Below are 23,526 nucleotides of genomic sequence, written 5' to 3'. Positions count from 1 at the left end.
GTGTCCTTACCGGGCGAGTTCATCTTTTACCTAGTACAGCTTTATATATCTAGGTGCTTAGTGCTTAGTCTATGGCTGGACCACAAAGAATGCCAATAACGACCTCCTCATTCAATGCACACAGTAACTTTTTAAGCAACTGTACTCCTATTACAGATACATCACTTACTTTAGTAAAAAAACATTTATTAAAGGACTTCTTACCCCCTCTTCCAGAGCCTCAGTTAAAAAAAGCATATATTTTATCTTCTCTTATCCATGTTGATGATTTCTCTGGAAATATATATACAACATATATATATATTATCCTTAGCCCCCACATTGGCCGAGTGCATTTTCTCCAGTTGCCTTTACCCAAATCAAAAAGAGTCAAAAAAAAAAGTGTCAAAATAGCTATCGAATTGAGACGGAAACAAGGAAGAAAATGCAACAAAAAGTGACCAAAGGATAACAGAAAAGTGACAAAAATGTGACGGAAAAGTGACAAAAAAAACAATGAAAAAGTGACAAAATTGTGATGAAAAAGTGACAAAAACATGATAAAAAGTGACAAAAACGTGATGTAAAAAATTAGCAAAAATGTGATAAAAAAAGTGACGAAAAAGTGACAAAAATGTGATAAAAAAGTGACAAAATGTGATGGAAAACTGACAAAAAATAAATAAAAAAGAAGAAAAATGTGATGAAAAAGTATCAAAAAAGCGATGAAAAAGTGACAAATATACGACAAAAGAGCAACAAAAAAAGCGATGAAAAGAAATGTCAAAAAGTGACAACAACGCAAGGAAAAATATCTGATTAGATGAGTTGTGTTCATCTTAGCTTTCAAATGAGACGTTGCTCTGGCCTGTAGGTTGTAGGCTTTTAGATTTGGGTAAAGCTGGGAAAATGCACTTGGTTAGGCGGGGGTTAAGAGATTAACATTATTAGTACTTATTTGGGTTGCTGCCTTTTACTTCCACTTGAGCACACAGTGACTGCATAGTTAAATGCTGATAATTTTATTGAAATAAAACTTACTGGTAATTTACAAAACCTCACATAATCAGCTTTCATGCGCATTTGTGCAATTGCAAAGGATGCGCTTTGCAATGAGGTACAGTGAAAATTAGGTTAGATTGAGGGTCACTTAATACTTGTTGCATTACAGTTGTACATTTTACAACTTAAGGGCGACAACCAGTGCTGAAAATAATATAAGCATTTCTGTTTAGCGCAAGAAAAAGCAGGCATGTTAAGGCTACTCACCCATTGTTTAGGATGTGTAATTTTCAATGTTGCCTCCTACAGTACAGCCAAGAACAGGAATCAAGTGTATTCAGTGGTTAAAATATAGTAAATAAGAAGCAGCAGTTTGGCAGTGTCTTTGCAATATTTAAAATTTGACAGACTAAAAATGCTTCTTCGCTGGTGTCAGATTTTAATCTCGCTACCAATGTGTAAGATTAATTTTCATGCCATTTAAAAAAAAAAAAAAATCAGCTTTAAATTCGGGGTAAACTTTAAGGAAAAATACTTTTTAAGAGAATTGACTTACTCTATTAGTCAATGGAAGCATACACTCCTTAAGTTAAACGCTCTTTTCATCAACTTTAACACATATCAAAGCTCTGTGGTGTTGTCTTGTGCTGTAATTTATTAAAAGAGGGTCACTCAAATGGCACATTATACAGAAACTCAATAAAATAAAGTTCATCAAAAACTATATATAATGTGTTTTTGAGTGTGAGGCACAGGGCAGTCGATTGTTGTGTGTTGATGCCAGGTGCTGCAAATAAAACTCCACAGGGCCATGGAGGGCGTAAAACATCATAACCCTTCTTAATCCAGGCAGTCCTTCAGACAGAAGCCTCTTTTTCACAGTATGTGAATTGGCTTGTTATTAGTGTCCTTCATCAGGTCCATCACTGGCTGGGCAGGGGGCGCTGGCGGGACGGAGAGATGTGACTTGTGGACAGTCGTTCTGAGGAGGCGGATGATGTCAGCGACGACTGCAGGTGAACAGTCTTGTGAAACAGTTTGTTGCTGATCAGCACAACGAAGGAGAAGAGACGCAGCTGGAAGTGGCTATGAGAGTGAAAACAAAGATGTATTTAAGTCCAAATCAAGTCGATTAAAAAGAGAGGTTTATTACAGGATTAGAAATGAACTCACTAGAGCCTGGTCGGAGTCTTGGCTTCATTAGCGCTGATGATAAATAGGGGGAAGAGAATGGAGAACAAGCAGCCACTGTAAGGGCACAAAGGTTATATTTAGATAATCTGGACTTCTCAGTTCACTATCAACTGCTCAAATGTGTATCCATACTGAAGGATGAATATGCTCTTGTGCTGGTGTACCTTATTATGTATGAAGAGGGCAGCGCAGTCAACAGAGCCATGGGCAAACCAAAACCAAAGTAATAAGGCCAGTTTCTCTCAATGTTGGATAGGCGCTGGTGCATTTCAATTCCTTTAGGATAAACACATACAGTATATTAGTTACAATATTTTACATTGTAAATTCTATCAACGGGCTTACCATGATTGAACCAGCGATACTCAAAGCAGTAGAGGGAGTACAACAGGGACATGTGAAGCAGACTGACCATCTGCCCAATGGCATCAATGGGGAAGAGACTAACAATCATACCCTGGAGGATAAAACAATATAATGACACAAATGCGTAATAAACAAAAGTATAAAAGGATGTGTCTGAAAAAAATACCTGAATGAGAAACAGTGCTTGAAGGAGGAGGTTAAAGAGCATGTCTGCGATGATCTTACTAACACTGGGAAACGGCTGAGCTTTACAACCAGACACCTCAAAGGCCAAATCAGCAATATCCTGCAGAGGAAAACATTAGTTAACAGTTAACTACTACTGGTAATAAATATGTCAATGTAGTGGGACCAACCTGGAACCAGATGGCATTGACGATCTTACTGAGGACGAACAAAGGGAGGACCCAAAGCGCACTGAAGACCGAGGTGAGGAAAAACTCTAGCCAGGACCACACGCTGCCATGAAGGGAGGGGTCACCTAAGAATATTCAACAAATTATACAGTTTAATAATGAAGCTTTCCTCACAAGAAACGGGTAAACAAAAAGAACATACCAATTATTTTTGCAGTCAGTCTTTGTAACAGTGGGATAAACACCCGGTAGAAGAGAAGCAGACTGAGCTGGGATAAAAATTCAAAAGAATTCAATAACACAAATGGCAATGATTTGGACAAAATGATAAGTAAGCTTCCACCTTACCCAGAACACTCCCCCATTCCAGGCACAACACTGAAAGATTCTGCTGGCCACTTTTGGTTCACTAATAGGAAAAGTATATATTAAGATGACTCATACTGCATATAATTTGACAAAAACAATCATCCTCTTACTTGTCAGGTTTACGCTCTTCACTCTGTGCCCGCCTTTGTGCCAACGCCCCGCTGGCCCTTCTTCTCCTCTGCTCTTCTCTTTTCTGCTGAATGCGGGCATCCAGCTTGGAGATTGTGCCAATCCCCAAAATGGAGTCCTTAATCCCCTAAAAACATTAATTAGGATGTTATTAAGAAGTAAAAAACATTTGCATGGGAAATTAAGTAAAGTTTGTTTTTCTGTTGTAGTTTATACTTCAATTTGGGACAAAGACAAATTCAGGCCAAAACTAGGCTAATGAGAGAAAATATTGACTGTAAAGAGACACAAGTAGAAAGCAGTGAATTCACACGTGACTACGACATATAAATAGTATATCTATTTATAGTAGTTTAGTTCCTTTAAGAACACAGCTCATGTTATTTTAATGTAATAATCGAAATTGAAAGCAATATTTTGGCTTAAATGAAATTCGATGTTCAGAGAATAAATCTATGACAAATACTTAAAAATCCAGGCTAAATATAACACTTGGGAGTTCCAACTAAAAAGCAATCATTGCAATCATTACATTCATGTTGACACTGAATAACAGTGTAAGTTGCATATACCTGGCCTTGCCAGCTATACACACTTCTTTCTCTTTATATTTAAACAACAGAATAAACAAGTATAATGTTTGTTCTACCATCGCAACATAGCGGAGGAAGGCCCTGACGCTGTCTGTCATCTCTGGACCAGCTGCAGATCCATCAACTGCACAAGGAAGGGGGACTGAGGACCGCGTGGTCAGCTCTCATGGCAGGAAGGGGCTCACCCAGCAACCTAGGGAAACAATAAGACGTTGAAGAAAATGATAGATCACAGATTTAACAATAGAGACATCCTGGGGCTTTTCTGAGTCAAGCTGAAATGCCTGAGTTTTCTTTCCAGATACACGACTTCTTTTGTTTACTGTGCGGTTAGATAGCCATGTTGTTGTTTACTAGTACTGACTTGTTATTGTGAGCAAGCTGACTGACTCAGGACTTACATACAGCTGTTCAGTAGCTTTGGTTCCAATAATTGATGCCTTTAACAAATAAACACAAGTGTAGTCTTACTTCCAGAAAGCTAGTTCAGTGAACCGAGCTGGTCTGTTTTCTCCCGGCTTGTCTGTCTGCACAGATATCTGCTCTATCTGTGTTGCTAGCTAACGCCAAACAACTAACTTAGCATGTAGCCTTTTAGTGTCATAAATATGACCGAGACAGTTCTCAAACAAACAGCTCAAGTCGTCAAGTCCACAGACAATGAAAAACATGTACAATTTACCTCATGCGACAGGTTTACAGGGATAACGCAGCTGTTTTCTTCCCTTTTTTGTAGCGCTGGATCTCACAACAACAAGCAAACACTGCAAGCAGCCAGGGCCGAGAAAAACACATTGCGCAAGCTCCGAACTGGAGGATCATGGGAAATGTAGTCAACGTGACTAGATCAACCAAAGCGTGATATTTGGTCACACAATCTGTTGAAGTACATGCTTTGGTTTGCTTTAAATGTTGAGTTTGGATTAGGCTATTCATGTGGGTCATCATTTATCCTTTTATTTTATGGCTGTTTTTTTAAAGCTTACATTGAAGCGGGGCTGCACAAAACACACTTTGTTTAAGGTGTGTTCTATTTCCATGGGGGCATCCCAAGAGGCGGTGCATGTTCAGCTCAGCATCAAGCTTCAGCGCTCAAATGAACTTCACTGCGGTCTGCTTTACCAAGAGAGAGACCTCTCTCCACATCAATGGTCGTGTTTAGAATAAGAAATGTACACAAAAGGAAATATGCACTGGTCTGCCTCTGCATTTTTGGATTCTTCATGTACAGATACTTTGGGTAAGTCAAGTTATTGATTATTCATTGTTAATGTAATATATATTATGAGTAATATTGTATATTTGAACTATGCTGGTTGCACTACTTTCTATCTATCTATCTATCTATCTATCTATCTATCTATCTATCTATCTATCTATCTATCTATCTATCTATCTATCTATCTATCTATCTATCTATCTAATTAATTCATTATCCTGATCATGCAATTACTGTATTTTGCTTCCTTAAAATACATTTTTATAGGACAGTTAAAATAGTGTAAACGTCCTTTCCTAAACCTCATTCGTGAGCTCAAATAAAGTCTGCACAATCTGCACATTGCTAACAGCTCTGTCATGTGGCCATTTGTAGCACAATGGCCCATTGGTTTGACACAAACTCACTTCTTCTCAGGGTCAGCGTGTCTACAGGACGACGGAGGCTGAGCCGAAGAGTGGGGCTGAACGCAAACACATCCGAGTTCACGTTGGAGGGAGAGCCTCTCCGCATCATTGGGGGTGCCATGCATTATTTCCGCATACCGAGGGCCTACTGGAGAGACAGACTGCTGAAGATGAAGGCTTGTGGCATCAACACAGTCACTACGTATGAAAATTGATCTTGACAGCAAAAGTTTATAAGAACTCTAAATCTATGTGCGCTTTCCTAGATATGTGCCATGGAATCTGCACCAACCACAGAGAGGTGTCTTTAACTTTCAAACCCAACTGGATTTGGAGTAAGGAACAAAATATGTAAACAAAAAACAGTACAATGTGGCCCTTATAGCATCACTTGCATTTCTGGGTCTTTTGGGAAAACCATATAGGCTCTTGCAGTTTCCGTCTGAAGGGGCCCTCTGGCTTGGGAGCAGTGATAGGCTGTGGGTGCTGTCCTATGGGTGCTCAGGTGGAGGTGTGGTGTCTCTGCTGCGCCTCCTCTGGGATCTCCTGTCCTCAGTGCCCTGAAGCTGGACTGCTGCTCCCAGCGCAGACGGCTCCTCAAATGGGGTTTCCACACTTGTCCATCTGTACCCATCCTTATATATCTATTTATTTTATTCTGACTTAGTGGGTGATGGGGCGTGTGCGTAGATGGTGAGGTAAAAGTGTGTGTGTTGTATCTATTCAGGGGGATGGGAGGGTGTGCCAGGCGTGTTGTTTTAAATGTTGTAATCTGTAAAGCCCTTTGTGATGCCTTTCGGTATGAAAAGCACTTTATATATACCTTTTGATTTCATTTCATTTAATATTGTTTCTCATTATCATTGCCACACCTCACTGGGGAGAAAACCACAAACTCCCTCCTGACAACACCAGCACCTTCATAACAACGCCAGCCTCAGAGAGAAATTATGGAAGGGAAATAACGACTAACCAACCACTGCTGCGTCTGTGCACATTTTAGCAATTTTACACAAAGAAAGAGGGCCTTGTTTACAAGCAAAACTGTGTTCATTAAGAGCAAATACTGTATGTTTTGTTTTGATTTCAGAGCTTTTTTAAGTCTTGGAGCAGAGCTGGGATTGTGGGTGATTTTATGTCCCGGGCCGTACATTTCCTCTGAACTGGATCTCGGAGGACTTCCAAGGTAGTGATAGCTAATGAGCTAAACCAATGTCATTACGAGGGTTAATAGTGCAATGGATGTAACACAAGTTAGAATAAATATTAAGGCATGCATGAGTTGTTACATGATGCTGTTGTTATGAATGTGGTATATTTTTCAAACAAAGCAGTGTTTATGTAGAAAACCTGGCTTCATTATGTTTGCTCAAATCTCGTCCAAATCAAACAATCTTCAGGCGAATTTGAAAAAAACAAAACCGTTTTATCAGTTTATTGAATGCATTTTGTGAAAAGTCACTTCTTGCCACTGGGAGAGTTACAGTGAATTATGTAAATCACTGGCCTCTGTGAGCATGTTGTTTGCTTTTTTGCAGCTGGCTCCTCAGAGATGACAAGATGAAACTCAGAACAACATACTCCGGCTTCACCGAGGCTGTCAATGTTTATTTCAACAAGCTTATACCAAAATTAGTTCCACTCCAGGTAGGATCATGATATCAGTTAAATAAATGCATAATGTATCTGCGACAATCATGTGAACTGTTAGTATCAACTAAACCGCAAGGTACATTTTACGGTATTGTTTTTTAAATCATTTATAATTGCAGTACTGGCTGTTTATTTAAAATGTATTTAACAAAAAATATTGGTATTCAAAGAAAACATACAGTATGTAAGAGTACGAAGAAAGTGTGCTTCCAGAGGGTCCGTGGATAGAAAGGCAAGAATGCAGGTGCTTTTCAAAGACAGGACGTAATTACTATTGAACAGGTTTAACATTATATATATAAAAAAAAAGATCTGAGGCACTCTGTGTTAAAAAAAAAAAAAAAATCCTTTATTGGAATGGACAGCCTATGCATTTCAATACTGCTGTGTCTTTGTCTGGGCCAGATGGGTAATTTTTAAAAGAGCAGGTCATGTGACTGGTCACATGGCCTGGTATACTATTTACAAAAGTTTATGACATCAAACAAATATCAACATATTTGACAAATTTACATATTGTCAAACCTGTTCTACAAAACATACAGTGTGTCTGCAAAGGAACTTTCAGGAGAAAAAATGTGATTGACTTTTTAAATTACACACGAAACCAGATGATAGTAAAACAACATTTGGCAATTATATATTGATGACGGTGAAACTCTTTTTTGTCTTTCCAGTTCAAAAAAGGAGGGCCTGTAATTGCAGTGCAGGTTGAAAATGCTTATGGATCTTTTGCCAAAGACAACAGTTACATGAATTTTATTAAAGAGGTATCTGTTAGATACTATGATACTGATTGCGTTTGTATGTGGTGTAACTTTATGTATTTAATTTACTTGTGTTAACAAGGCTTTACAGACCAGAGGGATTACAGAGCTGTTACTCACATCAGACTCCTACAACACGTTAAAGGCTGGGGGTGTGGATGGAGGTATACAATTTTCTTCATAAACACACAATGTAGAGTAAAATAAACTGATTGTGCTTTTGTAGCTGTGAGGACACTGAAGTTACAAAAGCTGAATCCGAGAGACATTCAAGATTTGACAGTGTTACAGGTTTACATGATTTCTCCACTGTTTGAGCATTTTGATTAGTCTTCATAATGTTTCACCCATGTTTTTCTTTCAGCCCAAGAGCCCCACAATGGTAATGGATTACTGGACGGGCTGGTATGATGCATGGGGTGAGCTGCACCATATTCTTCCCCCAGAGGGTAAGGAAATAAATATATTTGTATAGATAACAATAAGCAAAACTAATCCAGTGCACTAACTAGCCTTTCATTCAAACCCAATTCAAATCAGCACTGTGCATTGCAAAATTAACTTTCTAAACGTGTCTGTGCAGCTGTTTTTATGGCCTTTTTCCAACCTCATTTTTGTTAAGGAAATAGTTCATGTAAATGCTGCACAATGCAAATCTCATTTTTTCCACTTTGAGCTCTTGCATGTTTCATAAACCTATATGAAAAGGTTGTGAAAGCCTATACCTAACATTATATTGTTTTAATTAAAAAAAGTAGCCAAAAGTATAGCTGTATTAAGCAAGGCAAAGCAGGTCTTAAATTCAAGGGCTTTACAAACACTTTACTTTTCTCTTCTCTCGCCTTACTTGACATATTGTGCTGAAATTTGGGGTAATAATTATAAAACTACTTTACAACCAATATTCATCCTTCAAAAAAGAGCAATAAGAACAATTTATAACGCTGGTTACCAAGACCACACCAATCCACTGTTTATTAAAGCCAAGATTCTAAAACTGCAAGACATGATAACTTTTAAAACTGCTCAATTAATGTACAAAGCTAAAAATAAGCAACTACCTCTAAAAATTCAGCAGTTGATTTCTGAAAGAGAAGGAAAATATAATTTAAGGGGCTTGGATCACTTTAAAATTGCCCATGCCCGGACATCCAGACAAAGTTTCTGTGTGTCCGTTTGTGGTCCTAAAATATAAAATATGGAATAAATTACATGTAGACCTTAAACGATGTCCAAATATCAGACAGTTTAAATATCAATACAAAGAATGGATACTCTCTAAGTATGTATCGGAAGAAAATCTCTGACCTTTTATGTTCAGCTGTTGCAAACCTGATGTTGATTGGTAGTATTCACACTGAATATGACAACTTGATTTAGATCGCAGTGCTCAAATTACTGTTTTAAGAAAAAAGTAAATAGGAAAAGAGACTGACAGTACTTAAAAGGGGTGGGACTAAATAAGTGTTTACTTCCCCCCACTCCTTTTCGGACAGCCTAATCTCAAAGGTGCAAAAGGTAAAACAAAATTGTTTGTACCAAGATGTAAATGTATTGAGCTGCACGTCTGAAACTGAGCTCACAACTGCCACAATCATGGCAGGTTGTATTTTGAGTTCGTATGAGTTTGTTTTTTTATGTTTTGTTTATGGTCCGAATAAACATTATTCATAATTTGTTAATGCTTGTCTTCAATCCTTTATTCAAAGTGTGTGTGTGTGTGTGTGTGTGTGTGTGTGTGTGTGTGTGTGTGTGTGTGTGTGTGTGTGTGTGTGTGTGTGTGTGTGTGTGTGTGTGTGTGTGTGTGTGTGTGTGTGTGTGTGTGTGTGTGTGTGTGTGTTTTTTAACCCTTTTGCAGATATGGCGTCTGCTGTGAGGGAGATGCTGAGACGGGGCATGTCTTTCAGCTTGTATATGTTCCACGGAGGATCAAGTTTTGGTTTTATGAGCGGAGCCCTGGCAGATCCCACTTACCGAGCACTGGTCCCCAGCTATGGTGAGATACACACATCTACAATACATGCAGTTATTTTGAGGAAGTGATGTTGCTCTCCAAAGTGTTGCTCCCTTCTCTCTCAATAGGGGGCAGTGTCTTACTATTGATGCAATGTTTTTCAGACTATGACGCTCCTTTGTCTGAATCTGGAGAATACGCGCCAAAGTACCATCTGCTCAGGGATCTACTTTCTCGCTATAGCAGTGAGTTAAATCAACGAGCACGCAAAGATGATTCATAAAGTTTAATATTAGTAAAAGAAAGTTACATCTATTGAGCAGATGGTGCGACCTTCCCTGACATGCCCGCCCTGCATTACAGAGAGGCATATGAACCTGCCATTATGTACCAGCACCTGTCACTGTGGGATGCCCTCAGCTTCACAGAAGAAGTATGTTTCTGCTATTTGTACAGTTTGTTGGATAAATGAGGGAGCCTAATTCAATTTTGCCAAAAGCCACTGAAGTCACACAGGCCAGTGAGCATGGAGAATCTACCCGTGAACGGCAACAGTGGACAGGCGTACGGCTACACGCTGTATGAGACTACTATAACTACTGGAGGATTACTGAAATCTGGAAACAACATCAGGGATCGAGCACTAGTAAGTCTTTTAAATCACCTCAGGCGTCACCAGAAGCCTGTCTGCTGTTCTTCATAATCTCGCCAACATGTGCGTAACAAGCTAGAGCAGTGGTTCTCAAACTTTTTACACATTTCAGAAAAATATTATACAGTATATCTCACAAAATACACTGCCAAGAAAAGAAAAGGAAAGGTCACATACTGTAATATTTCATTGAACTACCTTTAGATTTGATTACAGCGCACTTTTGTTTCAATAAGCTCCTGCAATGTCAAAAGATCCAGTGTTGCATTTATTTCTCACTGAGATTTTGTTTTGATGATGGGAGAGTGTGACCACTGCTCAAAGTCTTCTCCAGCACATCCCAAACATTCTCAATGAGGTTAAGATCTGGACTCTGTGGAGGCCAATCCATGAGTGAAAACGGTGTCCCATGCTCCCTGAACCACTCTTTCACAAAGTGAGCCTGATGAATCCCGTCATCGCCATCTTGGAATACGCCCGTATCCCATCAGGGAAGAAGAAATCCATTGATGGAACAACCTGGATGTTCAGAAAGTTCAGCTGGGGACATAGTGTTTCTCAACTTAGACCTGACCCCAGAGCATAACAGTTAAATCCAGGTGACTACTTTATTTTTTAATCTTGCAGTGTAGCTCTAAATCAGAATATATTATGCCTAAACTTGTTGTAAACCCTGTCTAAACAAGAAAGCACAAAACTTGTTGCATGAAGCAATCATTTCGGGGTCATCAGGTGGTACTTAAATGAGAACTGAAGAAGCGCAAGTACCATAGATTAGGAACGGCTGAGCCCGAGCCTCGCATGTGCATTATTGTCCCTTTCAAATAAACAGATAAAGCTTTCCAAAGGAGATGGAAGATATGAAGGTAAACAGATTATCAAGCAGCCAGAAAACAAAACAGGCACAAGGTAAGGTTATGTTAGACTTAAATGCCCCCATGAGCCCATCTCAAGATACTGCCTTGAATTGGGACAAGCCAGTTAGAGGATTTGCTGAAATATAATATATATATTCTTTGTTGTTGCAAGTTTTAAGGGGTTTGGTTTGATGATAAAAAAAAAAAGTGGTCCAAGCTCAGGCTCTCCTTTTCTTCCATCCCACTCCCTCTATGTTCGTACATGCTGGTGAAGTTGGATGACTGTATAAAGGAAAACTGCTACCGTAGTTATTTTTAGTTAATGTAGCACACTTGTTTTTTCCCCTAGGTATTTGTGGACAAAATCTACATTGGACTTTTCAAACGCCAAGCTCTGGAGATGGCAGTTCCCGATGGCCAGGTATGAAATCAAAGTGAACTACTGTTTTAATTCTACCTTGTACTTGTTCAGTATAAATAAATGACACAAAAGAAAATCAATCCTCGCAGGGAAAAAGGACTCTAAGTTTATTGGTGGAAAACTGCGGCCGCGTTCAGCAGGGAAGAGATCTCGACAAACAGCATAAAGGTGATGGACAGACAATATGCAGCAATATTAAATCACTCTCTGCCTGTGACGGCGCATTCAACAATGATTTGTGCTTGTGCCAGGTTTAGTGGGCGATATTTTATTAAACAATACTCCCTTGAGGGACTTCACAATATACAGCCTGGATATGAAGCCCGGTTTTATTGATAGGTTTGTGCGCTTTATTGCTTTCAGAGTGAGGGCAATTGAAATTTATTTATTTGTGATTGTAAATTGCTTTGTTTTTAAGTCTCTATCAAGCGCCGTGGAAAACCTTATCCAAAAACCCCAGCTTCCCGGGGTTTTTTATGGGGAAGCTCTTTGCGTACGGATATCCAAGCGACACATTTGTGAAGTTAACGGTAAGTCAAAAAACCTTCAAATCATTTTTAGCTTTTTTTGCCAGACTGTATATCAGCTGTATATATCAGCTATCGGGCGATATCAGGCCGATAAAATCACCATAAGTCATAGAGACTTACCGTTTTTTGCTCTGAAATCTGCTGTTGTTTTGATATATGAGCTCCCTCTGAAGTACCTACCATATTTTCCAGACTTTAAGTCACTCCGGAGTATAAGTCGCACCAGCCTTGGCAACTACTTGTACCGTTGACAAGCCTCTCCCGGCAGCACGTTGTTCAAGCACCCATTTGCGAACTCGTTCCTCTTGCTGTGGCCATCAAGCTTTTAGCCCACGATTATTATTTTTTTGTTTTCTTTATTGCAGTAAAAGTAACCCCCGCTTTTTGCCAGTCCCTCACAAGTATCTCGCTCACTCCACACTTTTTTTCTGCTGCTCGATTACCATTTTTTAAATCTTCTGTGGTACAGGAGTAGCAGATACTGGTACACAAGCCTAGAGCGCCCTCTAGTGGCTGTCAGTGTGAAAATAACAAACATGTGAAATTACATATTCTGATGTATAAGTCACTCCAGAGTATAAGTCGCAGCCCCTGCCAAGATACAGATATGAAAAAAGTGTGACTTATTGTCCAGAAAATACAGTACTCAACACGAATGCCCTGAATAAATCAGCCCTATGCCCCTAAAAAAAAGCACAGTTCAACACTGACACATTTTACAGTTTAGAAGCACACACAGGATTATAGACAAGGCATTTTTAAAAATCGGCCCAAAATATTGGCGATGCATGGCCTTACAAAAACCCATATCGGTCGACCTCTGTTTCTAATTATGTTAACCCTCTTTTATCCTTCAGCTGAAGTAGCTAAAACACCAGAAACAGCACAAAATTTCCAGCACAAAGTTTTCTTTCACTTTCTCGCACTGATTTGAAACGGCCTCTACATGTAGCAAAGGAACTAATAGCTCTTATCCCCCACCTGAACCGAACACATTTTCTCCAGTTATTATCCAGGTATCCAGGCATTAGCCAAATCTAAAAGCTTCTAGAAAAGAGCGGCAAAATAGCGGCAAAAACGAGATGTAAACGAAGATTAAAATGCAACAACATTTTTTACCAAAAAACAAACAAAAACATGACAAAAAAGTATTCAAAAGTGCACTGGCCTGTAGGCTGTAAAAAGCATTTAGATTTGGGTAAAGCCAAAGTGGAGAAAATGCGCTCTGTTAAAGTGGGGGTTAAGAGGTCAATGAAGAGACTTTCTATTATGCTTTATGCTTTAAATGTAATAATTGTGATGTTTTCAGGGCTGGGAAAAGGGTGTTGTTTTTATCAATGGACTGAATCTTGGCCGCTATTGGTCCATCGGCCCCCAGCAGGCTCTATATCTCCCCGGGCCCTTTCTCAACAGTGGCATCAACCAGGTCAGCCCTGAATCAAATCCAAACTCTAAAACTACCGTCTGTAATACGCATAACTGCTAATAATGCTGTTTGTTTTCAAGGTGATTGTGTTTGAAGAGCAAGAGAGCGACTACAAGGTTCAGTTTGAAGACACACCTGACCTGGGCATGGCGGCGGACATCCAGTGATAAAATTACCCTCACACATTCAAAGACAGACAGATTTCTTCATGTGGGAGCATTTTATATACACTCATTTACATACAGTACCTGCAGTTACACAGAAGCATTTCCCTATGCACCGTATTAACCTCTTAACCCCCGTCTTAACTGAGTGCATTTTCTCCAGTTCAGCTTTAACCAAATCTAAAAGCTTCTCGACTGGAGATTGCAGCCTATAAGCCTCATTTGGAAACTAAGACCTACAAAACCGATTTTTCCTTGTGTTTTAGCCACATTTTGGTTGCTTTTTTGTAGCTTTTTTATGGTGTTTCTATTACTTTTTTGTCACCTGTTTTGCCACATTTTACGTAGTTTTTTTTGTCCCTTTTGTTGCGCGTTTCTCTTGCGTTTTCTGTTGCTTTATCGTCACTTTATTGTTGCATTTTTATCAATCTTTTTTGTTGTGTTTTCATTCAAGTCGAATTGGAGAAAATGTGCTCGGTTAACACTTTTACCGAGCACATTTTCTCCAGTTCGGCTTTACCCAGATATAAAAGCTTCTTGAAAAAAGCAAAATGGAGACAAAAACGAGGATGAAAATGCAACAACAAAGTGACAAAGAAAAGTGGCAAAAGAGTGACAAAAACATGCTGGAAACGCAATTAAAAAGCGACAAAAATGCAAGAAAAAATGTGACAGAAAAAAACAAAACAACAAAAACATGGCAAAAAAAAAAGATAAAAAATGTGATAAAACGTATAAAATGTATAATCAGTCTTGCAGGTCTTCAGTTTCGAATGACGTGTTCCGCTGGCCTATAGGCATCCAGAAGCTTTTAGGTTTGGGTAAAGCCGAACTGGAGAAAATGCACTTGGTTAAAGGAGGGGGTAGGAGGTTAAAGTGATATTTCAGGATTTTTGACACAGGTTGTCCTTTGTCCTAGTTATCCAGTGTGTTGTTGATTTCTGGAGATACATATTTGTTTTTATTCATGCAGTCCGTGTATTTGAAGAGTTTTGTGGTGCTAGGCTAGTTCTAGGCTAGCGCATATCTATGGTAACTAGTAGCCTGCATTAAAAACGGTCTGACCCAAGCACAGTGCACCTGAGACAAATCACTTACAACACCAGGCTACCAATATAAATGTCTGTGTTGACTGAATCATTTTTGATATACAACCATTTGGCATTTAAAATAACTTATATTTGAGCAGCATCGGCTTCCTGGTTTTAAACTATGCAGCGGCGGAGTGATCTGCTCGGTTACCGGATCTGCAGTAGTTTGTTGTGCCTGTGGCCGGCAATACTACACGTGGAATTCACAACGGAGCTTTCTACAAATCAGATATGGCAACGTTTGGAGGACTACCCGATGATTTTGAAGGTTTTTAATGCAGGTTACTTGTTACCATAGACATGCACTAGCCTAGCACCACTAAACTCTTCAAATAAGTCCGTATATTTGAAGAGTTGAAAAAATCTTTAGAGATTAAAAATCTCCAGAAATCAACAACACTCTGGATACCTCACTGGATAACTAGGAAATGAGGCCCTATGTCAAAAATCCTGAAATATCCCTTTAAGCTAAACTGGCTTTTTCGATCTTTTTAACCATGATATAATGTTCTCTCAGCAAAGACATGTCTCAAGTTGTATTTTGTGGGTTCCCCTTTATTATGTGTTTGAGTCCTGGCAGCTCTTCGAGACTCATTTGCATTATTTCAGGGATACAAATCAAGTCTTGCTAAACGGTAGCAGCTAATATTTTCCGTTTGATCTAAACTCCCTCACTCCCTTCTAAACCAGCAGAGGATGTGTCCTTGCATTAAGCGCAGAAATTAGGGCTGAATTGCTTTTTTGCTGGCTCTCATTGTTTTAAATGATAAAACAAGACACATCAATTTGAAGGAGCCCACAGGTATTAAAAATAAGATGAGTGATGCATAATAACGGACCTTTAGCGCTGCACAGAGAACCAAAAAGGAAAAACTTTAGTCTCAGAAGTAATTTCTCATTAATTGCCTTTTCCTCTACAACAGCAGCAGTGTGTTGTTGGTTTGTGACATTGTGTTTCTTTTAATAAAATGTAACCTTGTGGATAGAGTGACTATGTGTGAACACCGTGCTTTATGATGGGTGTTTTTTTTTATGCTCAAAACAGCTGCAGATAAAACTGAACAGCTCCATTGACAGTCCAAGGCAGTAGAAACACTTTTTACATTTTTAACACTCTGGGATGAACATTTGCATCTGTAATTGCTGCTAGTGTGAGCCAATGGGCTATGAAATCATTACTTGCTCGGCAGCCGTCCATGGGGAGAATAATTACAGTTGTACCGCCGTTTGAGAGGGATGCAAAAGCTTTCCAAGTCATTTCCAAGACTCACGACTCGACATAAAACTTCTCTGAGAGGCAGTGACTTCCACTTCAGCTTCAGGACTCGGACTTGAACTCTGACTTGACAGATTTACAGGACGCTCTCAAGTCCTTGGCACCAGCGACCTCTGAATATACGCACAAGCTTTTGAATTGTGTTTTTTAAGCTCAAAGGGTGTTAAATACTGTCACATTTCATGGGTGGGTCCATTGATTGAACGCAGCTTGTAAAATAGTAGAAAACTCTTCTTAAATGGGCGGCAGTTGTGACTTGGATTTGGATTTCATAAGTTCTAGTGACTCGGACTTTAACCTCTTAGCCCCCACCTGAACAGAGCACATTTTCTCCAGTTTGGCTTTACCCAAATCTAAAAGAGAGAAGAAAACGAGGATGAAAAGGCGACAAAAAAGTGACAAAAACTCAACAAAAGAGCAACAAAAATGTGAAAAAAGTCTTAAAAGTGTAAGAAAAAAAGCGACAAAAGCTCAACAAAAAAGTGATTAAAAAAAACCCTCATAAAAGCAACAATAGAGCAAAAAAAAAGTGACAAAAAGTCAACAAAAAAGTGGCAACAACGCAAGATAGTATAGTAATCCTATTGCAACAACACATTTTATTTTATTTTATTTTACCTTTGTTTAACCAGGAAAGTGCCACTGAGATTAAGAATCTCTCTTTTCAGGGGAGTCTTGGCTCCAGAGGGAAACCTATTGTACATGTTCTTAGTGGTCAGGGAAACCGGAGTACCTGGAGGAAACCTACGCAGGGGAGAACATGCAGACTCCGCACAGAAAGGCCCCATCCAGGTGGGAATCAAACCCGGGATCTTCTTGCTGTGCGCCACCGTGCCACGAGGTCCTAGCTTTCAAATGAGGCATTACACTGGCCTATAGGCTGTAAGCTCCAGTTAATAAGCTTTTAGATTTGGGTAAAGCCAAACCTGGAGAAAATGTGGTCGGTTAAGGCAGGTTGTAAGAGGTTAATGACTCGAATTTTTTGACTTAAAAGACTTGGACTTAAACTGGACTCGAACGACGAAGCTTTGAGAGTGAGACTTGGACTTGAAAAATCTCGACTGCATCTCTGGTTGAGAAACACAGGAAGCGTTGCGTCATCTGCAACTGATCTATAAATACTGGAGTGGATGTTGAATGTGGTCATAATTAGCTCAAGTACAGGCAGCGCAGCCGTAACTGGGGATGTTATAGTGGCAGAGCAGGAGCTTAATTAGCCCACTGTAAAGATGAATGCTCTGATCTGATGAGACGTGGGCTCTGTTTACGAGTGCCCTGACAGCTGTGCATGTGAAAGTGTTGGGGTCTCATTAGTCCCGGCCCCTCAATAGCTCAGTGTTGTACATTAGATATGGGGAGGGCTCAGATCCCTCAGCTCTGACTCATTTAAGACAAGGAGCTCCTTCACTCTGCGTGCTGCCCCGTGCAAAAGACCACACTGTGAAGCGGGCTGGGGCCTCGCCTGCTGTTGTCTGCTCTCACTGAGCCGCTTTATTGCTTTGCAGTGCCATCTCTTGCGGTCAAACCTCCTCATATCCGTTGTCTCAGGGCTCCAAGGAGATGTCCTAGCGGCGCCTGTCCGTGTTTTGCATCAGAGCAGACCTGGAACTATCGTGCACATCTGAGGTGCGTGAGGCTCCGTCTGCTGATGGACAGGTGCACCAGCTTTTCTCAGCACTGGAAAATGCATGTCTTTTCCCCTGTTCATCGCTCTGTGGCGCTCGTCGTATCAAGCAGAATCCCACATCGAGGTTCTCTCACTGTAACCACAGTAAAAAAATAAACAAGGAAATGATGTAATTGTACTGGTAAAACAATTAAAACGACTAAAATTGAGGATGTGTGTTTTTGCACTTACAGGTGCTCGGCATATAATTGGAATATCATGAAAAAGTGCATTTACTTGTGTTCAACTTAAACTGTCACTCTTTTGACATTTTTAAACTCCGTATAGTCCCTTTAAAATGTGATATAGACTCATTACAGGCAAAGTGAATTATGTAGCCTTTATTAGTTATCTTTTTGATTATTATGGCTCACAGCTTGTAAAACCACCAAATTAAAAATCTCCTGTAAGCTGGAATCAACAAAGGCTTGATATAAGTCACTTTGCATGTAATGAGTCTATATCACATTTTCAAGGGACTATACGGAGTTTAAAAATGTCAAAATTATGTATTTTCCTCTCCCTACATGTTCCAACAATGTCCTAATGTGTAGAATGAGCTCAGACCTGTTCACCGCAACTGCCTCTAAAATCCTGCACTGTCACTCAAAAAGATGTTAATTCGGGTCCGAATTGCCGTCATGCACGAGCTTAATATAGAAGGTGCAGTTACACGTATGACCTGAGGTGGCAGTAGTGAGTATAAAATAGCAAACTTGCATCTAGCCCCTTTAAGTTGAAAAACAGAAGTAAATGCAGTTGTTCATGATATTCTAATTCTACGATGAGCACCTGTATAATAAGTTACTGATAATGAGATGTTTCAAATCTACTTTTATTTTTTTATTTTTTATTTTTTTTATTTGGAAAGATGAAATGAAAAATCTAAAATAATAAAATATAACATTCTTTCCTTTATGCTTGTTTCATGGGCATCTTTAATAGCATCTCTATTACAATTCTTTTTCAGAATACTCACAACAAAACAAAAATTACAGCCAGCAAAACAAAAGAAGACCTTTGTACGATAATGAGGAAAGCAAACAATTTGCAATTAGAAAGACTATTGGTTGAGGCCTATCAGAGAAATCACAGGAACTCTGCTCTCATTGGTGTAATGCAGTTAGTTCATCCATTTATTCCAAATAGAATAAAATATACAGTATGTTTTTTAGTATTCAGTATACAGGTTAGCTTTTCCATTTTGAATATTTCAAAGACCAATGTAAGTGCAAAAATACTTAATTACTCTCACCAACTCAAATCAAGGACAAATGCACTTATTTCCAGAAAATCTGACTGATGACTTGATTACTTTTCGCAGTGTAGACTATTAACCAAAGTCAACAGCAGCGTCTATGTTCGAGTGTCCAGACACTGTATGTGTGTGTGTGTGTGTGTGTGTGTGTGTGTGTCTTTGTCATTGTTAAGTGCATTCTAAAGGTCAGACTTTGTGTCAGTGCAGCCATATCTCTGTGGTTCATCTCCTAAAATAATTACTTTGAGGCACTGCAGTAATTTGCATTTGTAAATCGGCTCGTACCTGTGTCAGATGAAAGATGTCATATCTCCACATTCACATCGGTAAATCCTTTCTTGCCCTCATTTACCAGCACTGGCTTCTCTGTCCGTGTGTGCCATACTAATATCTACAGGAACAAACATACAAGGGAAACATATAATATATCAAAACATGCTATTTTAGGCTATATATAATTGCAATGTGGACATGTTATCATCTGAAGCACAGATATACAGAGTTCACTGAAGGTTTAAGTTCACAAAGACTCAGAGGACGATGTTGTGATGAGGGTGAGGTAGATGGACAAGTATCGCTCTCTCTTACCTTAGTGCAGTTTGCAGCTTTAGGCTCCAGGTCCCCGAGAGTGACCAGCTCCTTTAATAGACTGCTCTCCTGATAACCTCCTTTCACTCCACGCAGTTTGAAATAGGCCTGAGGTTTAGACAGAACAAGGCGCAGGTTCACGGCAAACCCAGCCATGTCGATGGCAAAAGGCCGGTGAGGGTCGAACACTGTTTTCCAGCCAAACACTTTTCCCAGAGTGTTCACTTTCGGAGACTCATAACGGAGACCCCCCACAAAGGCTACCGGCCACACCGACACCTTTTTTGTGGAGCGCATCTGACAACGCAGATATAGGCACAGGATTAATTCATGTTTCTTAAGTTGTATTACATTAGACACGACACATAATCAGATTTTCCTTCTGGCTCTTCATTGTTTCATAAGTTGTATTTTGTGCCACATATTGCTGATAAACGTCATATTTGCTGCCTCCATGTCTCACCTCATCAAAGAGCTCCAGGCTGTATGTGTTGTCGTCATCGGCAAAGTAGACGACTCCAGGCTGGCTGCTGTTGATGTTTAAGGTCTCACGAAGCCAGCGGAGGGCCAAGTTTCTCTGGATTGTCCCACGGGGAATGCGGGGGTCCCTGGTGTCCCCTCGGACCTTGTAGTTCCGGGGCGTCTCCACATTCAGATGGGTGTAGTTCAGACCAGTTTCTTGCAGAAAGTGACTGACCAGTTTAGTCCTCTTTGGTGCGTCCTCCACAAGGATCCAGTGTAGATTGGAGACATGGAGCAGGGTGTTGGCCAGTCGGGTCAGCTCGGCCTTCTGCACGGGTCGGCTGTAAGTGGGAGTGACCACGTGGAGGGTGGGAAGAACATCAGACCAGGGTGGGGGGCGAGAGTACACATACTCAGTACGTGTCACCTCCACAATGCCCCTCTGAGAGGAGCAGTCCTTATAGATGAAGGTGTTTCTGGAGCGACCACTGAGTCTGTCATCTGCAAAACAATGAAAGAAATTAGTTTTACAACCATCCTGTTGACCCAAACATCATGTACTTAAAGTGCCAGAGCTACATTAAAGCCAGTACAAGAGGTTCCTTCTCCTCACGAGACTTATGTCAGTTGTAAACAGTTGAGTGAAAACTCAGCTCATAGTCACATGTCCAAATGCTGCAGTGTTTCACGCATTAAAAGTCTTGTTTTCTACCCTTTGGATGTGCTGCTTTTCCCCAACATGTGATGTGTCGCCTGAGGCTGTGCACTATACTGGTAACAGGCTCCTTCAGATATTGACATAAATATTCATGCAGAGTAAGAGTTGATTACTCTTGCGAGCTGTGAGCAGAGGAGTGATGGCGTTCTGGTGCCAAACAGTGATGAGCAGTGTCCACGGCAACACAATCAACACAATGGCGACGATGTCTCGTCTCTTCGGCATCTCAGGAGTCAGCCACGTTTCAGGTCACTACCTGCAGAGCACATATGCACTGACATAAGTTAAAAACACTGTTTTTATGAATATTCCTTAAAATGAGCTTTGAAGAAAGTAAAGGAGAAGGATCTTTTTGTTCTGAGTAACAAAAGACTCTTAATTCCAGCGAATACCTAAATGTTTGATAACAAAGGCGAAGCCTCGCAGTCTTTGTGTGTGTTTAAACACAGTGTACAGTCTGGATAAAAGAGGACAGCTGTGACAAATCACTTTATAAAGGTCCTTTGTGGAAACCCCAAACCGACCCCAAACTTAGCTTCATGTTGTGTATTTCTTAGTGTGCCATAAAGAGATATGGAGGATATGAAATACACACTTTCATATTTTCAGTAAAGTATTGTGTAACTTGATCATGATTGTATTAGCCGCTGTCATCGACTGTGCCGTCTGTGCGTACTGAACAGGTTTGCATGATTGATGCGATGTTTAAAAGCCTTTTGCTGCTTTTGGAGTTATTCAGTGCAGTGTTGTAAGGTCATAAAGTGAGGCCTGACTAATGGATTCTCACCATGTTACAATGAAGAGTGTATCTAAAGAAGGTGTTTGTCACTAGTGTGTGCACGTCAGCTGACCAGAGCTGAAAGGTCTGCACTGAAGAAGAAGCATTTAGTGAAGAAGGAGCTCAAGCTTGACATAACCACTGCACAACAAAAATAGGTCACAAAGTGCTCCCAGCTTTCCTTTTGTCTTATTTGAAAGAGCTTTCTGAAATACAGGGGGATTAAGGAGCGAATTGTACAAGGTTTAACAGTCAAACTATCAGCATTCATAAAGATGGAAGAATAAAAACCTTTATGGTTGCCATAAAGTGAATGTAGGTCTAATTGGTGCATTTTTCTGAGGCTTAACTGTAAAATCAAAGAAGTGCTGAAAGATACTACATTTACCCGTTATATGACTGCGAGGGGTTGTCTGTCCACAAATATTAGGCCTGCAATTAAATTGTGATTAATCCTAATTTAAACCCAAATTAGATTGGAGACCCCTCCTGGAACCGCCACCTTAACGTGGTGGAGGGGTTTGAGCACTCGAATGAACCTGGGAGCTCTTTTGTCGGGGGCTTTGTGCCCCTTGTAGGGTCTCCCATGGCAAACAGGTCCTAGGTGACGGGTCAGACAAAGAGCGGTTCAGAAGCCCCTTATGAGAGACCAACAGGCCCGGTTAGAACCATGAGGCCGTCCTTCCGTGGACCCACCACCTGCAGAAGGAGCCATAAGGGGCTAGTGCAATGTGATTTGGGCAGCTCCAACAGCTGCCCCCATGACCCAGAACGGACAAGTGGAAGAAAATGGATGGATGGATGGATGGATGGATGGATGGATTAGATTGGAGAAAAATAAGTAGTGAGCACTCGCTAGATCACCTCTTGAAGTAAGGGAAACAGGTGCTCATCGAGATCTGTGGGCCAGCATATACTTAAATAAAGGATCAAGGCACTTCGTATTCCTTTTGTAGTCCTTACTGCATAGGTTGTTCGAGACTAGCTGTGGAATATATAGCACTTTTTAGAACACCTTTCCCAGGTGTAGATCTTACCCTTGTTTTTGGCACATTGTCATAAATCCAGCTGATTCCACAAAGAGGTAATATCAGTGAGGAAACGGTGTGGATGTAGAATCCTGTGGGATACAAAAAGAACACAATGTCGAACACAATGACTCCTACTCTTGATTTAAGCACACACAATCCGTAGAAGAGTGACAGTTCATTTGGTCAGTGAGTTCTAACCACACCAAGACTGTGCAACTCTCAGTACTGAAACATAATTAGTACTTGATTAAAAGGATCAGAGCTGGACTGAGATCAAAGGTGGGAAGGGCCAATCAACACTCGGGGCTAATAGGGTCATGTCTAAGAGTGCACTGCTGGAATTGACAATGAGGTGATTGCTTGTGAGGAGGTTTTTAAAAAATCTACAGTGCAATTTACAAATAAGCTACTAGTGTAGGTGCAGACACTTTGTTGTGCACAACTATTTAGTACAATTTATTTATTTATTTTACTTTGTGCTCACCAAAGTGTATTATCTATAGAGTTTGTTTTGCATTCAACATACTGATCCAAGACGCACTTTAATGTCAACAAGGTCAGTCATACATAGTCTACAGGAAGCTTTAGGAGGGTCAGAATGCAGCCGAGTCACGTGATCA

The 23,526-nt window shown here is 40.2% G+C and overlaps 3 protein-coding genes across 3 annotated transcripts; 1 reads left to right on the top strand and 2 right to left on the bottom strand.

Annotated features, from left to right (window-relative positions):
• Window positions 1-1,613: 1,613 nt before the first annotated feature.
• Window positions 1,614-4,779, bottom strand: ei24 (EI24 autophagy associated transmembrane protein). The gene is made up of 11 exons (XM_079566234.1): window positions 4,671-4,779; window positions 4,045-4,181; window positions 3,377-3,522; window positions 3,246-3,306; window positions 3,100-3,166; window positions 2,898-3,022; window positions 2,708-2,827; window positions 2,521-2,632; window positions 2,340-2,451; window positions 2,155-2,229; window positions 1,614-2,067 (listed from the first exon to the last, which is right to left on the bottom strand). The coding sequence occupies exons 2-11, from the start codon at window positions 4,084-4,086 to the stop codon at window positions 1,905-1,907; spliced, it is 1,023 nt and encodes a 340-aa protein (XP_079422360.1). The 5' UTR covers window positions 4,087-4,181; window positions 4,671-4,779; the 3' UTR covers window positions 1,614-1,904.
• Window positions 4,780-5,136: 357 nt separating this feature from the next.
• LOC306970859 (beta-galactosidase-1-like protein 2) lies at window positions 5,137-14,132 on the top strand (the record flags this gene model as incomplete). Its single annotated transcript, XM_079566893.1, has 19 exons — window positions 5,137-5,228; window positions 5,625-5,816; window positions 5,881-5,949; window positions 6,705-6,800; window positions 7,153-7,261; window positions 7,945-8,037; window positions 8,117-8,198; window positions 8,261-8,325; window positions 8,399-8,483; window positions 9,893-10,030; window positions 10,153-10,233; window positions 10,312-10,421; window positions 10,488-10,634; window positions 11,847-11,918; window positions 12,008-12,086; window positions 12,170-12,257; window positions 12,337-12,448; window positions 13,758-13,874; window positions 13,955-14,132. The coding sequence occupies 19 exons, from the start codon at window positions 5,137-5,139 to the stop codon at window positions 14,039-14,041; spliced, it is 1,914 nt and encodes a 637-aa protein (XP_079423019.1). The 3' UTR covers window positions 14,042-14,132.
• A 3,289-nt stretch (window positions 14,133-17,421) lies between these two features.
• On the bottom strand, window positions 17,422-21,442 carry b3gat1b (beta-1,3-glucuronyltransferase 1 (glucuronosyltransferase P) b). Its single transcript, XM_079566102.1, has 5 exons — window positions 21,211-21,442; window positions 20,381-20,880; window positions 19,918-20,214; window positions 19,615-19,720; window positions 17,422-18,165 (listed from the first exon to the last, which is right to left on the bottom strand). Exons 1-4 carry the CDS (start codon window positions 21,320-21,322, stop codon window positions 19,634-19,636), a joined length of 996 nt encoding a protein of 331 aa, XP_079422228.1. The 5' UTR covers window positions 21,323-21,442; the 3' UTR covers window positions 17,422-18,165; window positions 19,615-19,633.
• Window positions 21,443-23,526: the final 2,084 nt, after the last annotated feature.

Source organism: Gobius niger (assembly GCF_951799975.1).
Source record: "Gobius niger genome assembly, chromosome: 11".
NCBI classification, from domain to species: domain Eukaryota; kingdom Metazoa; phylum Chordata; class Actinopteri; order Gobiiformes; family Gobiidae; genus Gobius; species Gobius niger.
The sequence above is the reverse complement of the archived record's forward strand: the minus strand, read 5'-3'. Positions and strand labels throughout refer to the sequence as shown.

Coding starts and splice junctions, on each gene's coding strand:
- ei24 (XM_079566234.1), bottom strand. CDS start 4,086: ATGACAGACAGCGTCAGGGCCTTCCTCCGCTATGTTGCGATG. Junction 2,828..2,897: donor TCAATGCCATCTGGTTCCAG/GTTGGTCCCACT, acceptor TTTCCTCTGCAG/GATATTGCTGATTTGGCCTT. Junction 2,068..2,154: donor AAGACTCCGACCAGGCTCTA/GTGAGTTCATTT, acceptor TCACTCTCATAG/CCACTTCCAGCTGCGTCTCT.
- b3gat1b (XM_079566102.1), bottom strand. CDS start 21,322: ATGCCGAAGAGACGAGACATCGTCGCCATTGTGTTGATTGTGTTGCCG. Junction 20,881..21,210: donor TCTGCTCACAGCTCGCAAGA/GTAATCAACTCT, acceptor ATTGTTTTGCAG/ATGACAGACTCAGTGGTCGC. Junction 19,721..19,917: donor AAGCTGCAAACTGCACTAAG/GTAAGAGAGAGC, acceptor TTGTTCCTGTAG/ATATTAGTATGGCACACACG.